Source organism: Eretmochelys imbricata, chromosome 6 (genome assembly GCF_965152235.1).
Source record: "Eretmochelys imbricata isolate rEreImb1 chromosome 6, rEreImb1.hap1, whole genome shotgun sequence".
Taxonomy (NCBI): Eukaryota; Metazoa; Chordata; order Testudines; family Cheloniidae; genus Eretmochelys; species Eretmochelys imbricata.
Window position 1 is genome coordinate 35,948,505 of NC_135577.1, and position 24,934 is coordinate 35,973,438.

Below are 24,934 nucleotides of genomic sequence, written 5' to 3' on the forward strand. Positions count from 1 at the left end.
GACAATACTGGTAAGATTAATCTCTAGTATAGATAGCAATAAGACCATCTATACAGCAGATCTCATCATGCTAAATTCTAGACTTCAGAAGTTAAATTCCAATAGCTGGAAGGAAAGTTGAATTGCAATTCTAAAGTTCTCTCTTTACCAATTTATAAGAAAAAAGGTGTGAAAATGATCCTCATCCCATGGCCGATCCACTTACAAACTAACCGTTCAAGCTAAAAGCTTGTGGTGAATTTTATTTCTTTAAGAGTTTAGGCACCTGAAAAACCCAAATTGTGAAAATGAAAAACCACTACTGCAGTGATAAGTATATACTGAAATATGAAAAGGGCCCAAATATATCAACTTACCCTCATTGCACAGACTGTGTATATTTAAGAGTTTAGATAATTATAGTAATTTCATTAATGTGCAATGTAGATTAGGTCATGTACAAGGGAATGTTAACATGTTGGCTCCTGATTGTTATGGCTGCTTAACACACTTCTACTTAGGCATCTCTGTCCCTGGCCCCAGGGAGCTGTTCCAGCAGCCAGAACAGAGAGGGGCCACATCGATGTCTCCATTTTCCTAAGAATGGCCCCTGACAGAGGGAAGCAGAGTATTTCCAATGCCAATTCTACACCACACCAGCATTCCATTGGTTGCTTTGTGTTGGCATTTGGGGGGGAATCTGGATTATTATCAAGAGAAATCTCTCAAACAGGTAGATGCATTAATATATAAACACCCCTGTCACAAAAAGCATTCAGTATTAATTTGGCTGGCACCTTCAGAGGAACATTCATTTTCAAATTTAGCAAGTTATTAGATGTAGTTTCACATATTACACCTGCCTCTTAGCATCCCTGCCCTTTTGTGGAAGTGCACTCATTTTCCTCTTAACATTTCTCTCTTCTCCCTCCACCGCGCCTCCCTCACTACACCCCCTCAACCCCTCACTTCCTGTACAAAAGGCCCACATCAACACAAACGAAGTGACTAGAGAGGGAAACAGTGACCCTAATGATACATGCAATCCTGTTTAAAAACACCCCACACCTAACTAAACAAGGAGGAAAAAATATTCTAATCTTTCCAGTATAGTAGTTTCAGGTGTTACTTTTGTAATACGAGTGGGTAAGCTTTCTGAAAAGCATGACTTTAAACTGACCATATCCCTTTAACACTTCAAAACACTTTGGTGCAAGAACTTCAACTGCAATGTTTCTTTTAGGGACTGGGGGTGGGAGATAAGCAACAGTTTCCCCAGACATGGGGGTAACTTGCTTATTCGCATTACACTTTTAAAGTTTAAACCACATCCTACTCATGAATAGCATATGTTCTTGTTAAGCATACCATCTGTATGATGAAATTTAACTGAAGTTAAAGCTTTATTTTTCCAGTATATCATTTTAGAGAAACTAGGAAATCCCTTAAATTTGGAATTCCTTTAACATTTTCTTCCAGAGCGTATTTATTGCACAATTCATACACAAGTTACAATACACTGGAATACCTTTAGCTATCAATACAATCAATAGCGTGTAAGTTGTATCCCCATATTAAAGCTTTACGAAATCTTCACTTTAAATGGTAAAATTCAGAGCATAAACCAGCAATTTCATATGGCCCCCATAAGCAGCTATTTACACTAATTCACATTCAAAGATCAGACTTTTGAAAGTCACTACCATGTTCAAGTTAACTTGAGCTTTTTTCTTTTCTAGTATTCATCTAAACATAATATTTCAGACTATGAAAGATTGCCACTGCTAAATTATATTTTTCAGTGCTAACATACTTTCCTTTTATAACATACAGTACATACTTTACAAGGCACACATTACAGTAACTACATCACAGCAGTGTGCATTAGAGAAGCTTAATTTAAAAAGCTGTACAGAATATAGTTTACATTTTTACTTTTAAACAAATTTACAGTTTTTGCTTTAGTTAGTTGTGTGTCACTATGTTGTAATTAATAACCCATCTGCATTCACTACAAAGTCACATTTTAGTAAGTACATATAAGCCCTCACCAGAGAATCAGTATACCAAAAAACAAACAAAAAAAAACACTTGCTCCAAGAGTTAATTTCTTTTAATTTTTCAAAAAATAAAATCAAGTGGAGGATTTAGTGATTTCAGATGCTTGCTTGTGGTTCAATATAAAAATAGCTTAAAAATTTAAAGGTTATTTTAACCTCCTAAATGCAGACTAATGCTGGGTAGAAAGGAATAAGAATTAAAATGATTTGTGTTTAGAAATGTTACTATTTTAATAGAAACCCCCCCAAAACATTATGCACTTTCAGCACAGGTTTTCATTGTATTTAGTGCAGCCAACTACTCCACAATAATTAGTGCAAACAAGTAATCCCACAGGTTTTCTGAAGAATCCAGAAGGACTCACTGACATGATAGGATTAAGAGGAAGAACCAGTTAATTGTTTTAGATCTATAAACTAAGACAGATTTTTAAAAATGCCTAAATACAGATTTACACAATAAGCCATAATGGTTGCGAGGGTGAGTTGCACAGGATGTCAGTATTACTTGGCTCACTCCAGCTTTGAGTCTGACACCTCTGCCACAAGTCAAATTCAAATGTTTGTTGTATTCTGTACAAGTTCCCAAGGACAAAAGTTTGACAAGTACACAGGTAAGACTCCTAGGGTTTCGTCCCTGGGTATTGTTACTATTCACTCTTCTGTATGAAGTTTTACAAAAATCTGCATATCTGTAACTGCAGAACCCATCTATGACAGAGTTTTAGCCTGAAATAACACTATGTTTTAACAGGTATGGCAAATGAAACTGCAATTTTACACAAGAATTTGTTGCCATTTTTATTCAATGGAACAGCTGCATGGAAGCATATCTGTATGACTCCCAAGTGTTAAGTCAAAACAGTTCAATTTAATTGCAAAACAGAAAAATGACATATTGAGCTAATATAACTGATGTACGACAGAATTCAAAGTCTGTTCCCTGTGCACTGGCACCGACAAGGTTTTTTGTTTTGTTTTTTTTAATATAGACAAACTTAAAAAATTCACTGCAAAAACACTACAGAAGTATCTTGGTGAACTCCTATCACTACTTCCTTTTCCCCAGATTTTCAGAGCTATACATTCTATTGGAAGCAAAATGAAGCTATTGTTATCAAAGCAGAAGTTTCTCTGCTACAGAAAGACATATTGCACTTGTAGAAATAAAGCACAGCACCAGTTTAGCTTCTCTCTTTTTCTTTAAAATATGCATAATGTTGTGACTTTGAAAACTCAGGAAAAAAGGAGAAAGCCAAAAGCATCAGGACTAAACAAAACCCTGACAGCTACTGTACAATGCCTTTCAGTAAAGTGAGTTCTTTTCAGATATGCTTAGTGCATACAACAATTTTTGGCTGTAGCTCATCAAAAAGGTATGGAAATATATTGTTTTAACCTTAGGAACTGTGTGTGAAGCTGTTTAGCACAGCTTCGTTACCTATGAAAGTTTAGAATATCAGATAAAATAGCCTTCTAAAAGGTATACTCTGCTAGGAAAAAAGGAAAGCACACACATGTTGACATGGCTGGTTTCTGTAATCTCTAAGAATAGATTTAGAACAGTTGTCAGTGCTAAAAATTACTAGTGGTTTGACTCTACATATATAAATACTAAACGGCAACAAATGACCACGGGTGAGGGAAGGGGCAAAAGATGCTTTTCAAATTTCATCAATAAAACTTCACAGTTTAGTTACAATTGTGTAATCCTAACTCGTGTTAATAATCTTTATTCCTGTGAGTCATCCCACTGAAGTCAGTAAGACTAGCTGTGTGAGTAAGGTTTACTTATGAGGAAAAAGGCTGCATGGCAGGCCCTTTAATAATAGAACACTGCATCTTCTAGAATAAAAGTTCCATTTGTGGTGTTCAAAAATCTGGTGCACAATGCTATTATGTTATAATTAATACTAATAACATTATTCCAATGGCTTTTAATCTTGTCAGAAAAGATGTTAAATCGGTAACGATTGTAAAGTTTACTTTAACAGTTCAGAGCATTTAATGAAGCTATATATTAAAAGTTAAGAATGTACCCAGACATATTAGCTCATTTTCCCTGTGTTTTAAAAGAATAGTGTAGATTTAGCTTACAGCAACCAAAGAAACACCTAAAATGAAATAAAGAATGGATGAATGGGAATGAGAGGAAAAAGCAGATATTCATGACAATGAAACTTTCAAGTACTTCTATCAGTAGTCACCAACATCATGGTCTGTGAGGCTGGCCTGCCTCATCTACCATGTTGAGTATATAGCTAGCAATGTCATCTTCTGTAGGTGCATCTGACACCACCCAAGAATCATTTGCCCCAGTCACTTGTAGACGGCAGATAGGACAGTTCCTGTGGCGATCACTCCTGTTTAGGAAACCAGCGAAATAGTTGGTTAAAAAACAAAACAAAAAACATGCACACTTCTATCTGAGATGTAAGTACTGCACACCATCTGCTTTCACTGTCAGCCTTTGCATGCTCTGTATATTAAGAGACTCTGAAAAATATAACTGGATTAGGTGACTGCAAGCATAAGTGAAAACCCAATCACTTGAATAGTGTCTTTGTACTGTCTTTGCAATCAACATTAGTCAACAATTCTGTGTGCAGCAATATTCTTAAAAGTGATGAAAATAGTATAAAGATTGTCTTAGTGGCTCAGAATCATATTTTCTCAGGTTAAATAAAAAGGTTTTTCCAGCTTTAACCATATGAGCCTAATTTGGGATCTAGACGTCAAACTTCGTTTTGACTCATACATCAAACAATAATAAAGACTATGCAACTGGAACCCAGTTAACAATTCTGTCAATCAACCACAATCCTGGAAACTAACTCATTCACGCAGTAGAGATAGTGGGTTCTGCAATGCTAACAGGCACAAAGTCCTACTTGTCCAAGGTAAGTAGATAAGTTTGATTATACACAGGGATCCAATTTCTTTGATTAAAGCTGTGAGAGTATTGTGCTAAAGACTGTCTCCTCATCAAGAGTTTGAAATAACCACAGAGAATCAAATGTAATGGACCAAGTTTAGCCATGAGTAAATGGCCAACTCATTTAAATTAATACGGATTGGGCCTGCCGCCCAAGTAAACCAGAGCTGAATTTGGCTCCCTGACTTTTCCCCATGATTCTGAAGACTGGCTTCTTAATCAATAGCATGATCTCAGCTCTAACTTTAGAGCAGGGGTTCCCAAACTTGATTCCCGGCTTGTTCAGGGTAAGCCCCTGGCGGGTCACGAATGGCCATACCTGCGGATGCTCGGTAAACAAGCATCTTGCGGCCCGCCAGGGGCTTACCCTGAACAAGCCGCGAACCAAGTTTGGGAACTGCTGCTTTAGAGCGAAAGGAGAGGCTAAAAAGCAATTTGTTGCTGGTATTGTGTCTAACTTGATACTATATTGTAAAATAAAAGTTATGCATACATTTCAAAATACTATTTTTTATTAATTAAAAACAATCTTTTCCCCACAAAAATTATTGTACTGGAATTTTATCAAATTTAAGGGAAAATTTACAGTATTTGACCAGTGAAAAGACTTCTCAATTTAATGCCTAAAAATATTCCCTTTGCAATATGTTTATTCACAAAAATAAGAATTGGGCATTCCATTTTGCCTTATGCTTGTAACATTTAAAGAGGACTAGACTAATTTTTAAAGAGAAAAATTTCGTGGAACTTCTGACCTGAACAGATCAAGAGGCCAGCTTCAATGTGTTTCCCCTTTTCCTCTTCTTGAAAACTTCATGCATATCTACAATGTTTTACAGGAATTAAGAATAATATGGGCAGGAAACTACAAAAAAAAGTTTAAGCTACTTCTGAATTCAATTAATCAATTGATGAATTCTTCAATTCAAATTTAATCAGTTTCCCTGTAATTTTTAATTAACTTGCTTTACATCTAATTATGCATTGATCAGCTACTTGCACTGCTACAAGTGAATTCTCCGCTAGTCCTCACTAAGCATTAGAGCTTTTTCTGGATCCAAGTTGTTAATCAAATGCTTGCAAATTCTGAAGTGACCCTTCATTGCTCTGCTGCAATCCTGGTATTTGCTCAAGGTTCCTATCCATCACATGTACATTACTCAAAAGATCTCTTTAAACATTAGAGCATATTGGTACAGAGGAGTCCTTCATACCAAAACCAATCATGTTAGGAATGAGCTCCCTTGTTAAGCACTTTACCATTTATCAATGCATTTCTGACAAAAGCTGTGAGCACATGGTAGGATCAAATCAGCACGTCGATCCATGCAGATGCAACATTCCTCCTCCTCAGTCAGCTGTTTAACCCTGCAGTAGACAAAACAGTATTATTCAGTTAAAAACATAAATTCAACACTATTCTTCTATCTCAAATACTCCTTCTGTGCATACGCAGACTAGTTATTTTTTGTAGATATAAACGTTCAGATTAGTGATAAATAAGCAAAAGAGAACTTATGAACATATCATTCATTATGCAGCCTGTCTGTGGCAACAGTTGTGGCCCAAAGTCATCCACAAAAAACTGCAAAGGGAATTGGGGTTTCACTAGGATTATGCAACCTATCTGTGTAGCACGATTCCTCTTTTGGTCCAACAAAGGGTTATATACTCATCACTTTCCATATTGACAAGTGAAGTCTGCAAAGTTCATATTATGAACTATTGCATATTGCATCTTTTGACCAAGCAACTCACATTAAATTTTACAATACAGGCAGGGACAGAATCTGCTTTCAATGGCCAAAATGCCACCCTAAAGCAGATTTAGCTTTTAATAAATTAAACTTTGACTTTATGCCACATTTTTGTTTACTAGCTGGAACAGTCAACAGCTGATTTTTTTTTAAAAACAGGATCACTGACAGAATGCTTTTTAAGAACATAAGAATGGCCATACTGGGTCAGACCAAAGGTCCATCCAGCCTAGTAACCTACTGACAGTGGCCAATGCCAGGTGCCCCAGAGGGAGTCAACCTAACAGGTAATGATCAAGTGATCTTTCTCCTGCCATCCACCTCCACCCTCTGACAAACAGAGGCTAGGGACACCATTCCTTACCCAATCCTGGCTAATAGCCATTAATGGACTTAATCTCCATGAATTTATCCAGTTCTCTTTTAAACCCTGTTTTAGTCCTAGCCTTCACAACCTCCTCAGGCAAGGAGTTCCACAGGTTGACTGTGAGCTGAGTGAAGAAGAACTTCCTTTTATTTGTTTTAAACCTGCTGCCCATTAATTTCATTTGGTGGCCCCTTGTTCTTATATTATGGGAACACGTAAATAACTTTTCCTTATTCACTTTCTCCACACCACTCATGATTTTATATACCTCTATCATATCCCCCCTCAGTCTCCTCTTTTCCAAGCTGAAAAGTCCTAGCCTCTCTAATCTCTCCTCATATGGGACTCGTTCCAAACCCCTAATCATTTTAGTTGCCCTTCTCTGAACCTTTTCTAATGCCAATATATCCTTTTTGAGATGAGGGGACCACATCTGTACGCAGTATTCAAGATGTGGGCGTACCATGGATTTATATAGGGGCAATAAGATATTCTCCGTCTTATTCTCTATCCCTTTTTTAATGATTCCTAACATCCTGTTTGCTTTTTTGACTGCCGCTGCACACTGCGTGGACGTCTTCAGAGAACTATCCACGATGACTGCAAGATCTTTCTCCTGATTAGCTGTAGCTAAATTAACCCCCCTCATATTGTATGTATAGTTGGGGTTATTTTTTCCAATATGCATTACTTTACATTTATCCACATAAAATTTCATTTGCCATTTTGTTACCCAATCACTTAGTTTTGTGAGATCTTTTTGAAGTTCTTCACAGTCTGCTTTGGTCTTAAATATCTTGAGCAGTTTAGTATCATCTGAAAACTTTGCCACCTCACTGTTTACCCCTTTCTCCGGATCATTTATGAATAAGATGAGCAGGATTGGTCCTAGGACTGAGCCTTGGGGAACACTACTAGTTACCCCTCTCCATTCTGAAAATTTACCATTTATTCCTATCCTTGTTCCCTGTCTTTTAACCAGTTCTCAACCAGTTTCCATAATATTTCAGTTGATGTTGATGTCAGAGACAAGCTGTTTAAAGATCTCCTAGGGGGAAGGTTGCTTCAAAATACTGCACTGGAGTGCTGAACAGTGGGGGGAGCATTGCAGAGAGGGTTTCATTTAGTGGCATTATATTTCTAGAGCGACTGCCCTGGTTTGTGACTGTTTAACAAAGGTGAGAGACTAATTTGGGTGGTCATTTGATTTGATGTTTTGTGAACTATTCTAACACAGAATGGATACCAGCTAATGTAATGGCTAGTAGTTCAAGTGTTTTTGTTCTTGTCCTCAGCACTTCTTTCAGGGCCAAGTATACGCCTCGGATTTCCTTTCCAAATTACCGATTCTCTTATTTTTGTAATTTATTTCAGGCTGTTGTCAATAGAGAAGACATTCTTTACAAATATAGGTAGTGGTTAGGATATAGCAAGGCCTGTTGCCAAATATATTGATAATCAAAGAAAGCATCTGAATTCATTAAAAAAAGCAGAGGTGGTTACTGACCATAAATCTTCTAAACAACCTCCTCTCCGTCCAAAAAACCGGTGATGGGCCCAGGATTGTCTTTTTAGTTTGCTACGCAAGGAACATTGAAAAGTTTCCCCATCCCCACCAAGATGGGGCAAAAAAAGGTTGAACCGCTACAGAAATTATGGGACTCCATTCTCTGTTAATAGCTGTACTTTTCTATGACCCTATTTCAAAGTATGAGAGATTTACTGATACATGCATACTAGTGTACCTGCTTGATGCACCATTTTCAGCAAGTTTCAAGGGGCTGGTATTTAGAGTCATAGGACCAAAACCTTGAAAATACATGCAGCCAATTTTTAAGTGATCCAGAGAGTAGAGTATTGGATTCAGATGACATTTTGGAAAGTTTACAAGTTCAGATAGGCCACAAATGGAAAGTCTTAAATTTTAAGGATGACATAAGGATGACTATTTTTCCACTAGTATTAGATAAAGTTAGTAGAAGCAAAAAAGATACTTTCCCATCCAGAGTATATTAAAGTACATGCAACACAAGAGTGGGACACTGTTTAACTGGAAGGGGTTAAGATGAAAGGAAAAATTAAGTAGATAATATTCACTATTTTTGCTCAGTGACCACTAGCTCTTGCAGAGCTAACAAAAATCTGAAAGGAAGCAGAGTTTAGCCAAGTGAATATTTCACATAAAAAAACCGAACAGATTAACTGGGTAGAAGAACACTTGAAGGGACTTCATTGTTTGTTTTTCAGTGTCTTTAGATATAGAGGGACATGAAAAATTAGAATATGCTAGCTAAGTTAACTCAAGCTCATTACCAATAGCATTTCAAAATCTTTACTTCCATTTGGCAGGTATATTGCCACAAGTGATCTGATTTACATCAAACAGCTCATTTAAATGGAGAGGATGTTACTCTTGACTTCTCCCTTCCAAAAAACCCCAAAAACCCACATTTAAAAAGACAGATTCTTATTCTCCATCTACCCCATCCTTATCACCTCACCTCATAACTGAAGACTAGTACAGAGTATCAAGCTTCCAAAAAAAGCCTCTTACAGCAATTACGCAAATGGGAACACAGTGTCCATCTGTCTGAGAGTGTGACTAAAAAGCAGGAAAATACCTCTTTCCCAAATATGCCTACAATATATTTGTTAGATAGTGTTAGTGTGTCAATAAATCAGTACAGCCAAAAACGCAAGACTGAGTATTCCTAGGCAAGACAAACAGGAAATTAAATCAGAAAAGAAGAGTGTGGGTTGCAAAACTGTCCCATCCCAGTTTAGTTTATCATTCTTTGTAAGATGAGGCTGCAGAGTCTCTCCTCACATTAGGTAAGCAGTATTAGCAGGAATTTCACATGCAGTTCTCCCTCCCCCACTGTTTTTTATTCTTTTTGTGTTCCAGCTTATAGAACAGTGGTTCTCAACCTATTTACCATTATGGGCCAGAATGTGTTATGTGGGCCACATCCAATACTACCTGTGTGGCACTGAGGATTTCACATGGGCCACAGCTGTGCGCTGATTGGGTCACAGGCTGAGAACCACTGTTACAGAACAACATAACTGGTGAGATTACCTCAAGTTCCTGACTGAGGTGGGAGCACAAAGCCCATTGAATTTTCAAAAGATATGTGATAAGTTACTTAGGTGCTCTTGAAATTTTGGCTCAATATTTCTTTTCAGCATTGCTGTGGGAATGCTTTTAAGAAAGCTCAATAAAGACTATCAAAGTGTTAGCTTATCCCCAAAAGATGGAAAAAGTAAGACAAAGAGTTACTATACAGGAGTCATATTTGAATTTTTCCACTTTGAAAGATTCTACCACTGCAAAAGCATTCCTTACATTTAAGATGGGAAATGCTGCCAGACTAGATAATATCCCTCAAAACTGAAGAAAGAGTGACCATTGTAAACTTAACTTAAACAGGGGACGTATTTGGAGTCAGGAAGAAATTTTCCACAAGGTCAGATTGGCAAAGAGTTGGGGGGGGGGGGGGCTTCCTTTGCGGTATGGGGTATTGGTCACTTGCAGGTTTAAACTAGTGCAATGGTGGATTCTCTTTAACTTGAAGTCTTTAAATCATGATTTGAGGACTTCAGTAACTCAGCAGGAGGTTAGGGATCTATTACAGGAGTGGGTGGGTGAGGTTCTGTGGCCTGCAATGTGTCGGGAGTCAGATTAGAACAGCTGTCACCAACCCATCAATCGCAATCGACTGGTTGATCCTGGAGCATCTGCCAGTTGAACGCGATCTCCAGGCCACTAAAAGTCCAGTGGCGCAACAGGGCTCAGGCTGCCTGCCCACCGTGGCCCCACACTGCTCCTGGAAGAGGCTGGCTGCTGGTACGTCTCTGCAGCCCCTGGGGGAATTGGGGGGATGAGGCAGCTCCACGCACTGCCCCCACCTCCAGCTCTAGGAACCAGCCAACGAGCGCTGCAGGGACAGCGCTTGTGGACGCAGGCAGCGCACGGAGACCTGCTTCTCCCCTCCCCCTCAGCCACAGAAAGGTGCCTGGAGCCAGCCACTTCTGGGAGCGGCATGGGGCCATGGCAGGCAAGCAGCCTGCCTGAGACCCTCTGCATCGCTGACCAGGAGCCACCTGTGGTGAGCGCCTCCTGGCCGGAGCCTACACCTCATACCCCCTTCCGGACCCCAACCCCTTGCCCCAGCCTGAAGTCCCCTCCTGCACCCAAACTCCCTCCCAGAGCTTGCACCCCTCACTCCTGCACCCTAACTCCCTGCCCCAGGCTCAACCAATGCACACCCCACAGTTGAGAAGGTTATACTGATTTGTGACAATCCATGAAGGATTTTGAATCTAACACCATAAATGACACTAATAAAAAGTAAAACTCATGAAATGTCCAGTGGACTCTGAGATTAAGTGCAGTGTGACCATATGACCCCCTGCACCAAAAGTCCCTCCCAGAGCTTGCACCCCTCACTCCTGCACCCCAACCTCCTGCCCCAGGCTCAGCCCCAAGCCCCCTCCCACACTCCAAACCCCTCAGCCCCAGCCCAGAGCCTGCACCCCCTCCTGCATATTAGAACAAGTTCTGTGCACAGGTCCTCTAAGTTGCTAAACCAACTCTTAAAAAGAAAAGGAGTACTTGTGGCACCTCAGAGACTAACAAATTTATTTGAGCATAAGCTTTCGTGAGCTACAGCTCAATGCATCCGATGAAGTGAGCTGTAGCTCACGAAAGCTTATGTTCAAATAAATTTGTTAGTCTCTAAGGTGCCATAAGTCCTCCTTTTCTTTTTGCGAATACAGACTAACACGGCTGCTACTCTTGTACCAACTCTTATATGTCAGCTTAAAAACACTGTACTATCTTTATTCTGAATAATCTCCCTTTCTCTCACTCCCTCAAACAACTGGAGCTTGCAGTCTTTAACAATAGTTAAAACTGACTTAGTAACTTGTTTATGATTTGCAAAGTTCCTGATTGCCAGCTTTGCTGTAGTTACTTCTTCGCCCGTTACTCAGAAATAGCACTGTTTTACAGTGAATCATTCCATTTAGTAAATCATTGTTTAAAACATCTCCCTAACTTACTTCAACTTTCACATTTAACTTTTAAGGTAATACAAACTTTAAACAGTTATCAATAGCAACTTTTCAACATGGAGTAGGGTGCAAAGATTCTTGCCACTACATTCACATGTTAACCATTTTATAAATTTTAAACTAAAAGGTACTGCATGTGCTGATCTTAGTCAGTTGCTTTTCCTCCTAGCTAACAAAGCAGGATATCAACACCTATGAACCAGTACATATTTTTTCCAGTCTTACACGTTAAATTATGGTTAGAACTGATGACTTTCAGATGACAACAGATGGGAATTTCCACATGCCAAAATGTAAGAAGAGGAAAAGAAAGTTTAAGTGGAACAATAACATTAAGTCTGTGTAAACAAACATCAGTGAAAACAGTTTTGTAGCCACAGCTGATTTCATTTCCTTCTGTTTCCTCACTCAGAGACAACATATACTAGGTTTATATTAAACTATAATCACTAAAAAGCTATTCCAAACCTATTGCGTACAGGCACCAATGGTAACTCAGAATCTACTACATGATTACAAGTACTTACACCACACCCTTTTTGGTAACATGCTCACTGTTTGGCAGACAAAAGTCTGCTCTGCCCACATTTATTGTGCTGGATAGTAACAGTTCACATTTAATACGATTTTGGAGGGTGTCTAATTATTACAAACACACACACACACACACAACCTGTAATATATTGAACTACCTTCCCATCCATAAGCTGGCCTGGCAAGATGACACAGATGACAGACTTGCAGCAGTCCCTTCAGAGGCACTGCTCTGTGCAAGAACTCCTGCTGCTTGACTTGTGATGTCTTTATAAAGCTGAATAAACTGATATAAGTTCATAATTCTTGAAGCTTCTACAATGCCACTTGTTTTGTTTATCTAAAGATACAAAAGTTTATAAATAGATTTGTATTATGTAACAAATATTAAACTGATCCGCCATCATTTCTGAACATAGGTAGGTAAATAAGATCAAATGCATTGGAAAATATCAGCTTAAGTGTGATACTGGCATCACACTAAATTTATGGTATTCAACTATATTGAGCTATAATTAAGTAGATGGGTTTATGTCTAGAAACTTTAAGCATAAACAAAACCTTGGACAGAAATAAATGGTTTTATTTTTAGAGCTTAATTTAGCCGAGCCAGTATCTAAATTGTACAGTACCAACTATTATGACTACAATGATGTCTGTCTTGATAAAAGTAATCATGAAATCTTGTTCTTCAAAGTACCTCCCCCCAATTTTTTATATATAGGCTAAAAGTAAAAAATAAATCTATATTAAAAATTGTTAGCTTCAGAGAACAGTCTTGAGGTATGCTGGATTTGAATTCTAAATTAAGGAACTCAAGAGCTTTATTAAGATTCTGGATGATGTCACTTGACAAACTAAAGTAAAGTTTACAAGCATTAAGTAAAACTAAGAATTAAAAAAAAACCACTATTAAGTGATCTATTTAAAAATGCCCTAAATGCAGTCTTTAAAGATACTACAGTAATAGATTTTATGGCCAGAAGAGATCATAATCATCTAGTCTGACTTCCTGCAGTACACAAGCCACAGAATTTCAACCAACAATTCCCATTTCAAGGCAAATAGCTTCTGGATTAATTAGAGCAGTGTTACTCAGACTGAGGCTTGGGAGCCGCAATTTGCTCTTTAATGTGTCTCCTGAAGCTCTTTGCAGCATATGATATTAAAACACTGTGATTTAAATATTAACTAAGCTAAGTTATTAACCAACCAGGATGCTTTTACTATGTTATTAACCAATTGTAGTTGATAAAAATAATACTTAGTCATTTTGCAGTGAGAATTTTATTTTTTATACATATATAGAGAGAATAGTAAATGAAACAATAAGCCTACTGTTTCAGAGTAACAGCCGTGTTAGTCTGTATTCGCAAAAAGAAAAGGAGTACTTGTGGCACCTTAGAGACTAACCAATTTATCTGAGCATAAGCTTTCATGAGCTGCAGCTCACTTCATCGGATGCATACTGTGGAAACTGCAGAAGACATTATATACACACAGAGCCTACTGTGGCTCTTTTGGGTAATGCTGATTGCTAATTTGGCTCCTGAGCTCCTGAGGTCTGAGTATCACTGAACTAGAGCATCTCTTTTAGAAAGACATGCAATTTTGATTTCAAAAACGTTTGAGTGATGGAATGTAATTAAAAACCATGTGCCTTACTTGAATTTATCTAGCTTCAATTTCTAGTCATTTGAATTTGTTATGTTTGCATTTGCTAGATTAAATGGCCTTCCAATACCAAAAATCTCTTCCCCAAGTAGGTATTTACAAGCCATAATAAAGTCACCTCTTAACTGTCTCTGTGATGAGATACATGGATTAGATTCTTCAATCTCACTGTAAAGCAGATTTTTAAGAACTCAAATTATTCTTGTAGCTCTTTTCTAAACCCTGATCAATTTTTTCCAACATCCTTCTTGAAGCATTGACACCAGAAATGGACACAATATATCAGTAGCAGTCTCACCAATACCATATACAATGGTAATACCACTCCTTAATCCTACTTGATATTCCCCTGCAGAAGATTAGCCCTTTTAGACTCACACCAACAAGTTGATTATTCACCATGACCTTTTAATCTTTTTCTGAGTCATCTCTATCCAGGATAAAGGATAGGGGACTGTAAGCATTACCTACATTTTTTGCTCCTAGACGTACAACCCTGCATTTGACTATATTAAAACTGCATGTTTGATCGTGCCCAGTTTACCAAGGGATCAAAGATCACTCTGAATAACTGACCTGTCATTTATTTACCACTCCACCAATTTTTCTGTCATATGCAAACTTTAAGAGTAATGATTTTATTTTTCTTGCCATAACATTTACTAGCATTAGGCCAAGAACAGATCTCTGTAGGAACCTCACTAGAAACCACCCTGATTCAGTGATTCCTCATTAACGCTTAGCCAGTTTTTAATTTGTTTAATAGTTGCCACATTGATTTTGTACACTGTTACCTTTTGAATTTCAGTGTCAACTTCTGGTTTTGTGGGATGAATATCAACTGCAAAACTAACAATTCAATATTCCAGAGTAGCACTATTTGCTTTCTTAGGACGAAGCATCATTGAACAAGTGTGTTCATTATGAGTTTCAGTAGGGCAGAGAGCCAAGATGAAGTCTTACAGTAAAAAAAGACACATTAAATTGAAGTCATACACATTTATTGCTACACGTTAATGAGTTATATACTTTTAACAGTGTCACGGAAACCTATTTTGCGCCTAAAATTAATTGAAATGTCACAATGAAGTCCTGATCCTGCAAGATGGTTGAACTGCTACATTCATGTGAAGCCCCAATAAAAATGATTTACCCACATGGTTCAATTTGCAGGATCAGGCCTAAACTAATACCATTAAAGGTCAAAGTTTTAAATTAAAGAAAGATTTACTTCGTTTTTAAGAGTGCAGGAATTTCATCTCCCAGTGAAGTTGATTTTGAATGTCCTTTATTAATATGCAATCTCTGTCAAGCTTGGACTATAAAACAAAACTCATTTAGTCTCCAATTTGTTTTACTTTCTGTTTCTTATATATTGGAAAGATGTTCCTATGACTGGATTGCAAATCCTTTAAAAGTGGTCATGGAAATGTTACTGTTGATATTTTGACTTTTTTTAGGAAGACCTAGATTTTAGGTCTAACTGTACTTAACAGTATAGGAATACCTCCAAATATTTTTGAAACATATTGTACTGAACAATTTGATTTTCATTGAAAAGCCATTGTTCTCAGTTACCTGCAGATTAAAAAACTGAGTTAAAGGTTCCGATAATCTTACCTTAGTACAGACTATTCGAACCACCACCTTCCATAGAGCAGAGGAATCAGAACCTGGCTGCACTTCAAACAGAAGATGTTTGTCCTGGCCAGAAGCCAACTTTGCAGTGCTGAAACACAGTCGCATTAATCCGACATTATATATTAGATAGGCAATGCTTGGTGAAGTCACCTTTGAAAGAAACTTGGACACTGGCATCATTCACCCATCCGCTTTTAAATCTGAACAGCAGTTATATCAATGCCACAGAAATCAACAGAGCTGCTTATATGCCTAAAATTATTCATGTGCCTATCTGCAGACTCAGGACCATAATGAGCTAAGTATTATATATACACTCTTAAATATAAATAAATGAAACATCAATAGATAACCCTCCAATTTCAGACCTAATATTCACATTCTAAATATCTTATGCACAACACCTTAAAAGGATAAACAAGGGCCAACATGCTATAATAAAAACATACACTGATATTTTTGTGAAGTATTAATAGAGTTGGTTGATCCTATATAAACAATTTCAATCTCAACATGGAGTTAGAGAATTTAAGGATGTATATTTGAAAACTTGGATAATCTTATTCATAATCTACTGTCAAGATACTATTCTGTACACAGTCTCTGTACAACACGACAATGGGAAAGAAATAAAGAACATGCAGCCTTACACATCATTAAGTTCAGCTACTCTCCCCAGAAACTCTTCATAAGTCAGAAAGCCACTTTCTCGAACCAAAGATGCATGTTTTATTACTTTTTCTGGCAACTTGTTAATAGCACTCTGTGTCTGGTTTGAAATCTGTTGACCCATGATGAAATTCTTCAGCTCAATGTCCAGGCAGAAAGGAGGTTTCAGTCATTTGTGGACCTTCTGCTAAAACATTTTAAAAAGTTGTATTAATATAAATTTAAGAGTCTCTACTTTCTTTTCTCGCTTTCCTTTTAAGCGCAGCAACATATCTACTCTCTAAGGAGTTTGGAAAATCACCTATTGATTACAAAAGACACAGCCTTGGATAAGGGACACATCCACAACATAACCCAGGAACAAAGCAATAACACTTCTTGGAGTGTTAAGTTTTAAAGTAGCAACTTGTGAAAAGGCATTCTTTTGTTCATAAGTTTAAAAAAATTATTCCCATTATATACAGAATGTACTGTTTCAAAAACTTCACAATGCAATGTTTGCAAACCAGGGTGGATTTGGAAGACTAGTCAGGAAGACTCAATTTAATCATGGATTTCTACATAAAAGTGCATTCTTGTGGGTTGTTATAACCTTAACACATATTCTTCACAACTCAAGAGATAGATGTAGGTTTCATTTTTAGAAGGTACGCACTATACATTTTTAAAGTGATTTATTTTGAAAACTTTTCAGATTAGTTTTACAGCTATATCAGAAAATGAATGATTGTTTGGTTATTTCATTTACCAAAGGTAATTGAAGCAGACATTTATGAAGTCATTGGGAGGTGAACTATCACCAATTCAACAGGTTAATCATTAATATATGGAGGATTTTCTTGTTATGCTGTATTAGGAGAACATCACCAGACAGACATTTAAATTGTTTTATTTAAATAAAACAACACTATGTAGTCTGGATGTTTTTCTTCAACAGCAAACATATAATATTTTAACAAAACAAGCATATGAATTTTTGAATTTAGTTAAACATTCAAGTTTTTTAAATTCAGGTTTGTTTTTGTTAAAATTGTTTTTAATTAAAATAGTTAAATGAAATTTTTCCAAAAACAAAAATTAAATTGACTATGTCAGCCAGGTCAACACAAGAAACTTAAAATATTGGCTTCTGCAGCTAACTCAGTCGTCTTCACCTTCGTTTTCCTGTTTGTTCATAATCTGGAAAAGAAAAACACGCTTTCCTGCTTTTTCAGGTCCCAAACTATTTCTCAATTTGGAATGAATTAGTCCAAAGGAAGAAAATATTTTTTCTACACTGGCAGAAGAAGCTACTGCTGTTAAAAGTGCGATGATCTCCTCAGGCCCTACGCCACCCACACTCCCAGCTATCTTTGAGACACCACTGACTTCCTGAGGAAACTACAATCCATAGGTGATCTTCCAGAAAACACCATCCTGGCTACTATGGATGTAGAAGCCCTCTACACCAACATTCCACACAAAGATGGACTACAAGCCGTCAGGAACAGTAGCCCTGATGTCACGGCAAACCTGGTGGTTGACCTTTGTGACTTTGTCCTCACCCACAACTATTTCACATTTGGGGACAATATATACCTTCAAGTCAGCAGCACCGCTATGGGTACCTGCATGGCCCCACAGTGTGCCAACATTTTTATGGCTGACTTAGAATAACGCTTCCTTAGCTCTCGTCCCCTAACACTCCTACTCTACTTGCGCTACATTGATGACATCTTCATTTTCTGGACCCATGGAAAAGAAACCCTTGAGGAATTCCACCATGATTTCAACAATTTCCATCCCATCAACCTCAGCCTAGACCAATCCACACAAGCCGTCCATTTCCTAGACACTACTGGGCTAATGAGCGATGGTCACATAAACACCATCCTACACCAGAAACTTACGAGCCGCTATACTTACCTACATGCCTCCAGCTTCCATCCAGGACACACCACACGATCCATTGTCTACAGCCAAGCTCTAACATACAACCGCATTTGCTCCAATCCCTCAGACAGAGACAAACACCTACAAGATCTCCATCAAGCATTCTTAAAACTACAATACCCACCTGCTGAAGTGAAAAAACAGACTGACCGAGCCAGAAGAGTACCCAAAAGTCACCTACTACAGGACAGGCCCAACAAAGAAAGTAACAGAACGCCACCAGCTGTCACCTTCAGCCCCCAAATAAAACATCTCCAGCATATTATCAAAGCTCTACAACCTATCCTGAAAAATGATCCCTCACTCTCACAGATCTTGGGAGACAGATCAGTCCTCGCTTACAGACAGCCCCCCAACCTGAATCAAATACTATCCTGCAACCACACAACAAAAACACTAACCGAGGAACCTATCCTTGCAAAAAAGCACGATGCCAACTCTGTCCACATATTTATTCAAGTGACACCATCATAGGACCTAATCACATTAGCCACGCCATCAGGGGCTCGTTCACCTGCACATCTACCAATGTGATATATGCCATCATGTGCCAGCAATGCCCCTCCGCCATGTACATTGACCAAACCAGACAGTCTCTACACAAAAGAATAAATGGACATAAATCTGACATCAGGAATCATAACATTCAAAAACTGGTAGGAGAACACTTCAACCTCTCTGGCCACTCAGTAAAAGACTTAAGGGTGGCAATTCCTCAACAGAAAAGCTTCAAAAACAGACTCCAAGGAGAAACTGCTGAGCTTCAATTAATATGCAAACTAGATACAATTAACTTGGGTTTGAATAGAGACTGGGAGTGGCTGGGTCATTACACATATTGAATCTATTTCCCCATGTTAAGTATCCTCACACCTTCTTGTCAACTGTCTAAATGGGCCATCTTGATTATCCCTACAAAAGTTTTTTTCTCCTGCTGATAATAGCTCATCTTAATTAATTAGCCTCTTACAGTTTGTATGGCAACTTCCACCTTCTCTGTATGTATATATCTTCTTATAGATATATACATACATGTTCAAATCTATGCATCCGATGAAGTGGGCTGTAGCCCATGAAAGCTTATGCTCTAATAAATTTGTTAGTCTCTAATGTGCCACAAGTACTCCTGTTCTTTTTGCAGATACAGACTAACACGGCTGCTACTCTGAAACCTTACTTCAACAGTGTCTGAATCCAAGTGCTTAAGTAACTTCCACCAGTTCACTAGGTGCCACAAGTACTCCTTTTCAGTTCACTAGTGTGACTTTCTTTAAAACATCAGCAGCAAACATATTTCTTGAATGGTTCTTATTTACAAACTGGGTCTCTTTTACGGCCTGCCGCCATCATAGGTTTTCCCTTCTAGTGAGAGAATGGTATGGTAGGTCGCAAATCAATGAAGGCTACACTCAGAAAGACCTCAAGACTTCTGGAATATGCTGCTCAAACAGTTTCATTTTTGTTTCTACTGCTTGTCCCTCCCTTCTCACATTTATCTCCAGATTTCTTCTTCTTGTCCAGATCTATTCTGCCTCCAACAATCTTCTCTATTCATTGAACTTTTTGAAACTTTGCACTTTTAGAGAGAGGTAAGGGATTGACTCTGTGTACACAAATTTGCATGGGGACAATAGGGTTGAGGTCTGTTATTTCTCACCTCTATATATTTATTTATTTAAAACATTTTTGCTGTTAACAAGCATGTTATCTCTCGAGACACAAATCTACAGTTTGAAAACTGAAAAACTAAGCATCTCTGATGGTATTTTCTAGACTGAGCACTGAGTCCCATTGGTAGATAGAAAGATTAACCTAAATAATCTATAAAGGAGCCCCTGGAACCCCATAAGACTGGGTCCCTAATCCATGAACTACTGGAACTTACTTACAAAACGTTCTTAAACATTACTTTAATATATTGTCTCATGCTATAGAATTAGAATTTATAATCCCTATTCCATGATGAAATATATTTGAGCTATAATGTATCTTAATTAAAACTATCTTTAGATGGATTTTTTTTATTTAAAAAAATTATTTTTTTATTTATCATATTTTTTTGATAAAAATGTTTTCTAAGGAAAAAAACTGATTTTTTTTTAAATCATTGATTTTTATCCACCCTGTTTCAAACACAGGAATGCAACAAGAAGGAGAAAATTATGAAGTGAGGCTAATATATGGCAGTTTAAGAAAAGATTTTTCTTTGCAAGTCAAAAGCTCTAAGAACTAATTGTATATTTAACTATATAATTAAGCTGACATGTACACAACAAAAATGTGTTTCCCTATGCTCGTCTCCACACAGAAGCTGGATGTAACTAACCTGGTTTCTAAGTTGACTTATCAGTGCATTCATCTTCGGGTGGACACTTAAATTGGTAAGCAGCCTTAAACTGATTTCAAAGCATCCACCCTAGGGGGTTGCACTGATACAACTAAGTCATAGAATATCAGGGTTGGAAGGGACCTCAGGAGGTCATCTAGTCCAACCCTGTGCTCAAAGCAGGGCCAATCCCCAATTTTTGCCCCAGATCCCTAAATGGCCTCCTCAAGGATTGAACTCACAACCCTGGGTTTAGCAGGCCAATGCTCAAACCCCTGAGCTATCCCTCCCATAGAAACCATTTAGTTAAATTGGTGCAATTTCTGTATGCATACAAGGCTTTTGACTATTAAACACAAGCCAAAGAAGATACAAGCCAGATATGATGTTACAGAACAGTAAAACATTAAGATTCATGATTACATTAAGGATTAAAAACTAGGCAGAGCCACATGATCCTCAGATACCTTTCTGGCTACTGAATTGTTTGATTCGAGTCAAAGTTTCCCTCATTTAAACAACCTTGTGTAGACTTGTTCCAGTTTCTCCTCCCATTTCCTCAGTTCATCCAGCACAGGCATCCTCTACATTCCTCCACACTTTCTCCCCACTGGTGGTGCAAGATCATTGTCTACAGATTCTGATCCCAATATCCAGAAGAATCTTCATACCCTCACTTTATCTAAACTTCATTTCAAGTTAGCCAAACGTTTGCTTCTCCTTACTATTTTTATTTATTTAAGAGTAACATCCAAGAGGGAGACAAATCAGTAGGGATATAGGCTCAGATCCTGCAGTCAGCACCACTAGTACAGATCCCTGTGGAGCTCCACTGACTTTAATGGGGCTCTATAATTCAACTGAAGGATCTGGGTCTTAACTTTGTATCTGTAGTTGCGCTCCGAGTTTGGTACTAGCCACATTATAAACAGATTTATAGTGTCACTGTACAAGACCCTGATCCAGCAAACATTTCTGAATAAACATTTGCAGAATCAAGGCTTATAGCTGTAAATAGCTGATTGCAACTACATAAAATTTTGGACAAGAAAAACAGACAAAACGTGTGTTACAGTTGTGAAAAGTACATTCTCCTCTCAGGGGTCTACCATGAAATATCCAACTATATGCTAGGTTTCAGAGTAACAGCTGTGTTAGTCTGTATTCGCAAAAAGAAAAGGAGTACTTGTGGCACCTTAGAGACTAACCAATTTATTTGAGCATAAGCTTTTGTGAGCTACAGCTCACTTCATCGGATGTGAGCTGTAGCTCACGAAAGCTTATGCTCAAATAAATTGGTTAGTCTCTAAGGTACCACAAGTACTCTTTTTCTTTTTGCAACTATATGCTATACATCCAGATAACAAAAACTTAATTGTAAAATTCAGGCCAAATTCTGTTTTCAGATTCTCTGAACTTTCACTGAAATCACTCTCCAACACCACTCTCTCCTGACTCTTGCCCTCAAATTTAGTTTTTAAAATAAAACAAAGGGAAGAGAAACTGAGGTGCATCTGTAACCACAATAAGTACCCCAAGATCTTTCACTAGCATAACCTCTATCCCTCACATACAACCTTTCCCTGCAACCTGTTTATTGTGTTTCCTTGTAAACTTGTGCCCAGTTTAAATTATTAATTTCTTGGGGCCCATGCATCTTAATAGGGCTATATAAAAGACAAAAATATGCCTATTAGTACCTAACAACACAACAAAACAGAGTTTGCAAATGAAAGAGCTTGTACACATGCAAAAAGCTGCCTTCTCAAACAACTGTTTGCCTTTATATTTTCTCCATAAAGACCAACATAATCCACATTTGGTTAGAAAATTTTCAGCTGAAGAAGTTAACATATTGACTTAACAAATGATAAACTGCTTTCAAAGCTACAGAACTCTTAAGGATTGTTTTGTGTGATAATTTAAAGGCCAGGCTAAAACCATGAGTAACTTTCAATCTAGTCAATTTTACAGCCATGTTAAGCCATCCAGAAAATAAGGGTTTATAATGTAACAACTGAAAGACCAAAATTATGGGGAGAGAGTAGGTTACCTAATAGGTGTTTTCCCTCTTCAGTCACTCTGAAATTATATAGCTGTAACAATCAGTAATACTATACTCAAGTGTGCAACTAAGCCTGTATCACTGATTCTCCATTCCTGTTGTAAACACCCTTAATTTAAGTATTTATATTTGAACTCTGTACTCCAGAGATGAACAAGTAGGTTCTCTGCTTCAGTAAGCCACTATGCAACTTAGCCCTTAACATACTACACTATCAATGCACAAAAGTCTGTAGTTTATAAACAAGCAGGCATATCTAGTCCCTTCTACAATTACTGAATGGAGATTTAATAATGAACTACTCCTGTGCTTCACCCTTGGCTCAGCTACACCTGAAGATGGTAAGTAAGCGCTGCCATCGTTTCTGGTGAGGGTTTGTGGTGCAAAGCCAGACACTACTGTTGTCATGCACATTACTGTGCAAATTACCATCATTTTAGGGTATTCCCACTTTGTTTTCCACACTTCGAGTACCGCAGCCCTGCTACATACTGGTGCTGTCGAGGCCCAGCCACTAACCCTCGAAGGCACGGCTCACTCCCCTCCCTTACCATCAACTCGTGCCCTTACAGAACGTGCCCCGCCCAGGAACCCGACCACCGCGTCGGAGCGCCTCGCACACACAGCCCTGGCGCGCGCACGGGGGTGACGGGGCCAGGCACCAGGCTGAAGGCTCAGGCAAGGTGCACGGTGGCTGGCGGGCTTAGTCCAAGCTGAAAGAGGCTGGCGGAAGGCGGCTCCCCGGGGCTGCTCATCCCCGCCGACCGCTACCCCGACGCCACAACCACCGGGCACGTGGCCGGCCCCCGCCCAGCTCCAGCCCAGGGAGGGGCGGCGCGTGCTGGCGGCGGGGGGAGGGGCGGCGCTCCAGTCTCCCCACAGCCTTTCACCTGGGCCTGCCTTGCCCGCCGCTCCCGTCACTGCCCAGCGCCGCGCCCAGCCCCAGCAGCGGCCTCACCCGGCATCCTGTCCCCGCCGGCCGGGCCCGCCACGGGCTGGGGACGGGGAGGCCTCCCCGCGCTCCCCCAAAACCCAACCGCCAGCGGGAGAAACGGGGGCCGCCGTCGCGCGCGGCGCCTCGCTGACGTGCCCGGCTGTGCGCGCGCACGCCTCGGGCGCCGCAGCTAGGAGACCGAGGAACGCGCCCCGCCCTCACCTGGGAGGCTGGGGCGCCCCCGCCACAGCGCCAGCCGGGCCTGCGGCTCAGCGCAGAGGGGCGCTCGCGGCCTGGGCGTGTCCGCGGGGCCCGTGGGGGTTGCACAGCAGGGGAGGGGCTGGGAGAAGGGGAGTGGAGGGTGGAAAGTTTCTGGTGGGCCGTGGAGCCCCCTCCTGGGAGACGCTCACGCGCCCTGTGGCCAGGGTAGGCGGGACGCACCCAAGGAGGAGGCGGCGGGGGGAAGGCCTGGCAGGGGTTCTCCATCTCTGGTTTCTGTGGCCCTAGAGATGGGGGGGTTCTGCTGTTGGGAGGCGCTGGCATTAAAGCACGTGGTGGGCTGGAAGAAGCGATGGAAAAGTTGCTTGTGCTCCTCCAGCGTGTGGCTCGCATTGAACTACTCCCATGCTGCCTTGTCACCTACCTCACTGTCCCTGGTGCATACCTGGCCTTCACCATGCTGATGTTAGGGTAGGACCCAGCCACTTAGAATCACAGAATATCAGGGTTGGAAGGGACCTCAGGAGGTCATCTAGTCCAACCCCCTGCTTCAAGCCACGCTGGCACAGCTGCTGGCCGCAGGGAAGGGATTAGGAAAGTGACTGGTTGGTATGGCTCATGGGCTGTCATTTGTTCCTCCCTGCCCAAATAATTATGGGGGTCGGGATTTCATGATGTAACATACTATTTCCTTTTAGTCCTATTGGTGTGAATTCCAGACCTTCAGCTGTTTGAAAGAGTGAAATAAATGGGAAATTTCTTTTCA

The 24,934-nt window shown here is 39.5% G+C and overlaps 1 protein-coding gene across 6 annotated transcripts; it reads right to left on the bottom strand.

The window, feature by feature from the left end:
* Positions 1 to 1,353: 1,353 nt before the first annotated feature.
* RNF141 (ring finger protein 141) lies at positions 1,354 to 24,108 on the bottom strand. 6 transcript variants are annotated; one of them, XM_077818404.1, is made up of 6 exons: positions 23,974 to 24,108; positions 16,674 to 16,879; positions 16,003 to 16,111; positions 12,867 to 13,048; positions 6,235 to 6,342; positions 1,354 to 4,402 (listed from the first exon to the last, which is right to left on the bottom strand). In XM_077818404.1, exons 2-6 carry the CDS (start codon positions 16,814 to 16,816, stop codon positions 4,252 to 4,254), a joined length of 693 nt encoding a protein of 230 aa, XP_077674530.1. In that variant the 5' UTR covers positions 16,817 to 16,879; positions 23,974 to 24,108; the 3' UTR covers positions 1,354 to 4,251. The 6 variants fall into 6 exon arrangements, with proteins under 6 accessions (XP_077674530.1, XP_077674528.1, XP_077674529.1 ...); XM_077818402.1 differs by having other exon boundaries at positions 16,674 to 16,876; positions 23,974 to 24,102; XM_077818403.1 differs by having other exon boundaries at positions 16,674 to 16,876; positions 23,906 to 24,102.
* Positions 24,109 to 24,934: the final 826 nt, after the last annotated feature.

Bases quoted from the DNA above. Each gene is read 5' to 3' on its own strand.
- RNF141 (XM_077818404.1), bottom strand. From the start codon at position 16,816: ATGGGTCAACAGATTTCAAACCAGACACAGAGTGCTATTAACAAGTTG. The intron at 6,343-12,866 runs GTAGTTCAATAT...TGTCTACTGCAG, and splicing joins GCCAGCTTATGGATGGGAAG to GGTTAAACAGCTGACTGAGG. The intron at 4,403-6,234 runs GTAAAGTGCTTA...TTTCCTAAACAG, and splicing joins CAGAAATGCATTGATAAATG to GAGTGATCGCCACAGGAACT.